The sequence below is a fragment of the Lineus longissimus genome, chromosome 2, assembly GCF_910592395.1.
Source record: "Lineus longissimus chromosome 2, tnLinLong1.2, whole genome shotgun sequence".
NCBI lineage: Eukaryota > Metazoa > Nemertea > Pilidiophora > Heteronemertea > Lineidae > Lineus > Lineus longissimus.
This window is the reverse complement of record NC_088309.1, coordinates 24,554,763-24,563,477: the sequence shown is the minus strand read 5'-3', so window position 1 is coordinate 24,563,477 and position 8,715 is coordinate 24,554,763. Positions and strand designations below refer to the sequence as shown.

Below are 8,715 nucleotides of genomic sequence, written 5' to 3'. Positions count from 1 at the left end.
GCCGTGAGGCGAAGTTCCGCAACGACGAACCAAAAAACATGAAAAACGACGAAACAGCGACGAAAAAAGGCGCGATGTTACTGATGAACACCGCCTGCCTGCCCTGCAAGAGAAAATATTGAGAATGCGCCATGCATGTGATAGGTCACATCTTCAAGCCATTGAAACAATATTTTAAATTACTAATCATTATCTAAGTTAATAAGCTCTAGATACTAAAGCGATGCTCTTTAATTGAGACCCAGCCCGTATGCCCGTAAGCCCGTCTCATTGGCGTCTGTGCTGCTAACGCAGGCAATGTGCATGGTGCAGCAGTCTCGCCCACACTCATTGGCTTGTACCGAAATCTTCCTCCTCTTCATCAATCTCATCGCAGTGCCTTAGATCGCACTCCTCTTCTGGGACATCATAACCGAGCCAATCTATGGTAATGCTTTGTTCACCCTTCATATACTGAGAGATATAACCGAAGTAGAGGTTGAAGCTACTACCAAGTATTGGGATGGAAAGACCGGCCAGAATAATGCCAAATATGGCGCAGGCAGTGGCTACTATTCTGGTCCCGATGGTCGTCGGCAGAACATCACCATAGCCGACCGTGGTTATTGTAATGAGGGCAAAGTACAATCCTTCGTAAACTCGGGGAAGACCATCCCCTTTAGATGATGAATTTATATCAACTATGTAGGCAGCGAATGCAAAGAACACTGCGCCCATTACCAATAACCAAATGATTGTAAGTAAGCAGTGCACGCTACGCTTTAGAATCAACCCAAATACTCGCAGTCCAAGCACCCAACGAGAAATCTTCAGAAGCCTAATCAGACGGAGCGTTTGGATTGCGAAGCAAACTCCAGCGATTTCCAGAAGAGCGGTCCCCATTTCCTCAATCAAAACAGCATTCCCTATGACCATGAGAATCCAAGCAACGTAGAACGAAACGATGGTCAGGATATCAACCCAGTTCATGAAATTCTTGAAGAAGTTGCATTTGCTGGGGGACACGACGAGCCGCACGACAAAATCGACCGTGAAGATAAGGTTCACAAATATGTCCAGTATCCGAAGTGGGACGACTCCAACGAAATTGCAATAAATTGCCTGGCTGCCTACGTATTTCCTCCAGTCTTCGTACAGGCATCTGTGACGATTCACTTCGCTGAGCTCCTCCGGATTGTACAAGCCTCCCTTATGGTCTGTGAGCAGGGCGAGAATGATGCAGGAGATAAGGACGAGAACGGCGTACATGATGCTCCAAATCTGAAACAGAAGCAGGATCATTGGCTTAACGGGATAGATAGAGCTAGACACATGCATGGTGCCAAACCTGGTGCCGGGTGTGTCCCGTTTTGATGCCAATGTTCGGGGATGGCCAGCTCTCCAATCTTGAGTTTGACCTCGGCGTATGCGTCTCCGTATGCCGGGGACCTATGAGTAGGGGAGACCACAAGGAAACACTTCATCCCTACTCTCCCAGCTAAAGGAGCTGTTGTATTCACAAAAAGGTAAAGGGCCCGATGGAGATGCAAAGTTTCGACAAAGCGTTGGTTTTGGTGTGTGTTTGTGGGGAGGGGGGTATAGGGTTAACATGAACATTGACCGTTGCCCTAGCCACCCAGACTCTTATACCTTGGCAAACACGGAGTATCTTGGGTATTCCATAAACATCCACGTTTGTAGTTTGATTTTTTGCCATCCCTTGGATGACTCCATCTCCTTCCTGCACTGCTGCAGTGGGCCAACGATCTCTGCCTTCAAGATGGTAACAGTAGCTGCCTCCTCTTCGGCTTCTAGTATTTTGCGGATGCAACATGGAGAAATGGCATCCAAGGGAAGCTTCCAATATCGAAAGTCCGCCTGAAATATGATCGGGATACATGTAGTTTGTGCATTTCTTTCAGCTTTGACATCCTCATTCATTCAGCCGCATTCCTGATCATATGCATGTTTGAGTAGGGAGATGAGGGGGGATTTGGTGTATGATATGCAGCAGTGGCTCTCTGGTAACCTTTAAAAACAGTTGAACTGACACCAGAAATGAACAGAAAATATCACCACATCATACCTCTTATGAACGTCACAATTGGCAAATCTACATGTATCACGAAAATCCCCACATTCAGGTTGTATGTTGCCAAAGGCGTTTATATTAACCAAAGGCATCTATAGTTTCCGAACCAAATCTCATTGGAGAAATGTCATTTCAAGATAAGGTTTACGGGTCTGGCAATGAGTAAAACTTACCTTCAGGCTCATAGCACAACCATTTTGTGGAATATGGTATTGACCAAGCCGATAGCAATCCAGTATCGAGTTAAAAAACTCTGGGTTCCTGTCGAATACATAACACGACGTCAGCTCATCGTAGTTTCTGTTCTCGCTGACCGCCAGGGAGAGGGTTGAGTCGGGGTATCGAGAGAGGAAACACGCACCGATGAGAAACTGGGAACCCCCCACATTAACTCTGACCATGTCCATGAAAATATAGTCGCTAATATGAAACGAACATGACTGCATTGGCAGATAATACATGAATATTTAAAATCATATCTTTTCGGGGATGTTACCACCTGGTTGCAAATTTTGGATAATTTGTTACCACATGCTCCCACACATACATGAAGCATATGTGTTGCCCCACCTTATGGTACCATACTTGGGTTCGCATTAGGGGTTGCGTTCATGTAACACGTTTACTCTTTGCCTGTCATGCACAGAGGTCAATGCTCGATCTCTGGTGTCAGTCAATCTGACAGATGCCGTGTATAATCAACTGTCGCCATTCCTGCAAGTTCACTTGGGGCAAGGGTGGAGGGGAAACGGCGTGTCCACAGCTATCACTACACATGCCTAAACTGTGTCAAAAACGAGGCGATGCAATGCACAAGCCAAGTGGTAGTGCCAAGTGAACCAATTGCCTGCAGCCTATGGAATTGGCAAACTTCGAAGGTCTTTTACACATTTTTTTTCCTACATCTAAAGTGAAGTCTGGAAGAATGCTTTGCCTTTAAATTAACGATTTTGCATGGGTTTTTGCCGAAGAGTAGCTTTGTCTTTAAAAAAACGTCGTTGGGCATGCACAGTAGTAAACGTTAAACTGGTTCATTAATCGAGATATCATCCACGTCACTAACCTCAACAATAGTTCCAGTAATGAATGATTTCTATTTGTCCAATACAATTTCAAAATTAATGTATAGCATCTACCTGTACAATGTAAGCACGGCCAAATCTGAAAGCCACAAAGAAATACCAAACATATCACGTTCAGCACCAGTTCAATGACAAACGAGAGTCCAATTTGAAAGTATACACAATCCTTTGCAATCTATGACTCTGACATAATTATCCTACTGCATGCAGGCAGGCGTTCGTTGAGCCAGAGCTATTACAGCGATCACGCTGTCATGTTTAAAGCAACATCTCGGACGATGACCACTATGAGAGCTGCTGTGAGAGCTACAGCAGTCAAGTAGTTAACAAGAAAAGTGTCGACGAGCTGAGCCTTGTCAAAAACTTGCACGTGGTTAGGAGCTTGGATCAAGCTCGTCAAGTGACCAGCAATGCTCTTTAGGAATGATTACGAGCGTCTCACTCGAATAATCTTCTTCTCCACAGCGCGCAGACGATATCCTTTAGCACCTTCATCCTTGTCCTTCACACAGTGACGACGATGAATATCGTAGCACCAAGCAGTTGAATTCGACACACAGGAGCACCTCCGACATGGACTATCGTAATACATCTTCAACCGCTGCGCATTTCCACGACACATGATCTTGGCCTTTGTCGTGTCAAATGCATATGGGTTCATGATCACCTCCGAACAAGCCTTCTTTGTGCATCGTGCTTCTCCCAAACCAACGCAAGTGCACTTGTTACACCCATCAAAGTACCTTCGTTTGAAGTCACGCCTCTGCTTGCAAGCTACGGTGGGAGACACGACACGAGGTCGAGAAAGTAAGTGGCCATGGGGTACCATAGGGCAAGCCTTCTTTGTGCAGGCTGCCTCACCGATGCCTGAACATCTACACCAGTTGCACCCATCGTGGTAACGCTTTTCCGTGTCCGATTTAACCCTGCATATCTCAGCCGCAGGAATCGGTTGAAGTCGCCCAGTCCACTTATTTCGGTGTCCCATATGCGAGAAAAATCCATTGTGGTTGGCATGAAATCCTTGATCATCATGTTCACCATCTTCTAGAAACCGGTGCCTACCACTCAAATGATGCCGTTTAACATGGCTAACATACTCTACCGTCTCTCTACGTGTCTCAATAGGCTTCAACACTTGTGTTTTTCCACTGCCGGATAGCAGCCACTGTGATGAGGTGTTCACGTTCGTGACGTGGCCGAAACCTTGAGACGACTTTCCGTGACACACAGCAGCGGCTATCAAAAGTGGTAGGAAAGGAATACGGAGCCTCATCGTGTTATTCCAAAACCGTTTTCAAGAGTTATTCCGATCACGCTTGGGAAATGAAAGTTCTCATTATGCTAGATCTCGCCAGATAGGTTGTTGTGATATTTAATGTTACACAATAAAAGCCTCGAACCTGCAATACGAAAGTTTAAGTGTCCCTTTTGATAAAGACACTATCTGCGAATTACGCAAATAAGTACAGATTTGAATACCATCTGCATGACTGTACTCTTATGAATATACATGTACTATCCATGTGTATACATGTATGTTTTTGTGATACGTATGTCATTTCTGCTTGTCCTGCTCATAGACCTACCTATAAAGGCCAAATGAAAATCAATCAGATTCATGCCACTCGTGCGTTTGTTTTGTTTTTTAACGTGATAAGTCGATGGAGAACATTCCAATAAACTACAGTAATGTAGAAGGGTAACTTTCTGGGGGTCCGCCATGTTGTTGTGGCGTATTAATGGCATCATCACATGAACATTCCATGTCTTTGGCGCTTTGGGTGAATGATAGTAAGAAAGGAAAGTAGGAGATTATTAATTGTCAGTTGTTCACATTCTGAGACAGTCGTTTTGGTCAGTTTCGATTTATGAACCTTATTGTTTTTGCAGGTTGTTAGGCCAAAAGATAATAAGATGTTTCTCTGTCCTTCATGCCTTTATATCTACCATCTAAAAACTATATAAGAAGAGGATTTCATAACTTCGTCACTTTATTGTCCGATGGAAACAGAGGAATCTGGTGTGCCAACCAGAACGACCACATGATGTCCACATGTATTTTGGAATCGGTCGTACGTGATAGATGGCAGCATTGGAAACGAGGCATTTGGGCACTGTAAATCGATAATCGAAGTACAAGAACAGTTTAGCTTGTCACTTATTGCTGCACAGATTCAAGTCCTTCAATACTCATGCTTGGCCATCACTCAATAGTTTCTACTGTTACGTCGTGGCATGAAAACAAAGGAAGGAGGAAGGATTAATAGCTTGTTGCCGACGCCAGCGGAAACATACAAAACCATTTTCCTTGCAAAGCCAATTTTATCGGCTAAAACCAAAATCAGCAAGTATATTTGTGATGGGCAGGTCTCTGGTTATGCACCACGCTCAGTACCACAGAAGTCAGTGCCACGGCTCGTGTTGCCCAATCAAATCGGCACAGGGACCAAAATTCAGGCGCCAGCTGACGGACGCAGCAGACATAAATAGCGATAATATATAACTGTGGCGTTGACAAAAATCGGCAAGGCGGCTGCTGCTGCTGGCTTAACTTATATACACTTTTGATTGGAAGTGGAGACAGTATTCCTCTGCTTACAATATACCGACTTTGGTTGAAAGAAGTATCATTGTTCTTTTCTACAGTTATTTGTGTTTCTATTTGGTGTTGCTAAGGAACGTGTTGTCATGCCGAGGTGTTGGTCTGGAAAATAACCGTCAAGGATCGATAATGCATTCTGCGATTCGACCCAATTTTATCCATTTTGTGGACATTTTTTTATGAGATTCATTGCGCCCAAATAATATCTGACCCCTTATTTGAAGTGGCTAAAGCCTTTGAAACCTATCGCATAGTTGAATTGTCAAATAAGACATCAAGGGTCGACACCGTCTTTGAGATGGACAAACTTAAGGTCACCACCATGCACAACAAAAGGGAACTTTGTCCTTAAATAGATTCGTGTGAAACCCGAGAGTAAAGTAAAGAAACTGGCACCCTGTAGAGTCCATGGAATTCACCCCAATAGCCCAATTCCTCAAACAATGCAATCATCGACCCGAGTCTAGATCAGCTTCCGATCTGATTCTTATCTCATGTCTCATCTCATGTCAGACATTGTAATATGAGTGAAAGGATTCTTGCTTGCTAAGAACTGGGGCACTTAACTTAGCGCCAATAGCCCTGTCTGGCCCCGAACAATAGTAGGAGTCCAGTTGAATAGGCTACGAGCTGGTCCCCCACGTAGTGCCGTTTGGCAACTAAGGACGAATCTGATGCAATAAGGACACATGCACTTCAATTTGAACCAGGCCAAACCCATGGTCTATACAATGTTCGGTTTAGGATAAGTTGTATTTATAGTAACCAGCAACAAAGGGGTTAGAAACGCCCTGAATGATATCGCAGTCATTTCTTGACAACCCCACAGTGTCGGTTCCTATTTACATTTTGCTTTGTTTGTAAACACAGACATCCATGGCGGCCATTTTGCCCAACCTCGGCCTCTGCTTCTGAGTGGTATGCATTAAACTACTTAAGTCAAGTTCATAACGCCACCTTCGTCCGAGATTACCCCACCCTGCACAACTTGGGCCAAGGTGAATTGTGCGCGGGCGGGAACGAAAAGTGCATTTAAGGTTTTGTCCTGCAGAAATAGGTCACCCGGTTACTGTCTAGTCCTAAAATAATATCATATCGGGTAAAAATAAACTGAACCATGTTTGGATACAACGTCCATATTATCATCAGAATAAATTTCTAAAAAAACGAGATAAACTCGTTCACATGCCGTTCTTTCTCTTTGGCATCAGTCATGTCAGTGCGCGCAGAATCCAACGGACATTTCTTTCGGGCGAAAAATCTGAATACAATTTGTTTTGAATGTTGCATCACTTTTTCGCTATAAAGAGAAACAAATGACGTTGAAGAAAATATTATGATGAGGATGATGATAACAATAATGAACATAAACACGTCCTTTGACCTTGTGTAAAGTTATTGTTTATTTCAGGTGAGATCTAAATCGTGTTCTCTTGCCTTTCTCTTTCGCAAAAAACATGAGTATACTTGCAAGTTTGTTAAATAGCGTCTTCGTCATACAACATATCTGCATTATGAAAGTCATTTTTTTCCGTTTTACCGTAGTATGATCCATCTTGATTAGACACTACAGCGTCGTGGCTTTGCGTTTTAATACCTTTTTTATAACAATTCATACTCTGGCACATATTCAAGTTTCTATTTACACGCGTCCTGAAAAAATCCTACCTGCGTATAATAAGATATATATATGTAAAGTAGATTGATTGGATCTGTCACAAAAATTACAGTCAGATGACTGACTATGACAGGCATTACCTCAGTGCACTTTCGCTCACAGACATCAGACAGATAAGCCTTTCATTTCAAAAATGACTCTGGTCCGTGACCCCGTAAGGGTGAGCGGTCAATATGATTATGAACAAGAATTTGGACGGGACAGCGAGGCGCGTTCAGTGATAATGTATATTATTGGTCTCTTTCTTTAAAACATTGATATAAGCCCCTACATGTAGCTGTACATACATATATCTATTTCTTTTGCAATTGGTGCATTAGATATAATAGAAACCCCAAATTATCAAAAAAATTCCAATTTTCTTACTTGTCAGGTTCAGCTGGCCTATATTTAAACACTGGGTCCGAAATTTCGTTTTTCGTAAAAACGCCGTACTTGCACACTTGAAATACTATATTGACCACAATTCACCAACTTCTGTGTCAATGGTGATATTCCTAGAAACGTAAATGTCAACTACCAGTGCAGCATCCTTCAGGGTGCAACTTGGTTACGAGGGAATGTCATATCATAACATTTGTTAGCCCAGTTTTGCATTTAACACCGGCTGATATAACGTGGAATCGTGTGGAAAAGGATTGATGGGTTGATCGCTAGCATTGGATCCACAACAGTTATGGAGAAATATATTACTTAGTAGTTTTCCGTGTGTCCCACGATGATCGGATGCGTACGCACCACACGCCTGATCCGATTGTGGCGGAAACAATAAGTTGGCCTACCGCGTTCCTAGAAAAAACTCCTAGATTTAAAAGTTGTCAAGGAGGGACTTCGTAATCACAAGCTTGTATTTGTGCTTAGTCTGGTACGCTAGCACGAAGTCCATGAATGGGATACTTAATCGAACTTTTAATGCAATTTTACTGATGATTGCTTGGGTAAGCTTTAAAGGGGTGACCGTCTGTCTGACCCTTTTGCCATCCATAGTGGGCCCTCTTACCACTTACTTAGTTTTTTACCTTGGATTCAATGCTGAAAACATCGGGTGAATGCCATAAGTCATGTCGGTGGAACAAGTGTCTTTCAAAATTCAATAAAATAATCAAATTTAATTACATTAATTAGAAAAAGTCGGATGCTTTTGAATGAATATTTGGTGGTCTGCATCGTCTGACAGGCAAACAAAGGTTAAGAATCGAGAGGAAGGCGTTTTCCTTTCGTGTGCCCGCAACGGAACGAATATCACGGTATACACTAACATTCTCGCGCGCGTTCCAAG

General features: G+C 43.1%; 1 protein-coding gene across 1 annotated transcript; it reads right to left on the bottom strand.

Annotated features, from left to right (window-relative positions):
* Positions 1 to 327: 327 nt before the first annotated feature.
* Positions 328 to 2,472, bottom strand: LOC135483031 (potassium voltage-gated channel protein egl-36-like). Its single transcript, XM_064763530.1, has 3 exons — positions 2,245 to 2,472; positions 1,630 to 1,857; positions 328 to 1,260 (listed from the first exon to the last, which is right to left on the bottom strand). The coding sequence occupies exons 1-3, from the start codon at positions 2,470 to 2,472 to the stop codon at positions 328 to 330; spliced, it is 1,389 nt and encodes a 462-aa protein (XP_064619600.1).
* Between the last annotated feature and the right edge of the window lie 6,243 nt (positions 2,473 to 8,715).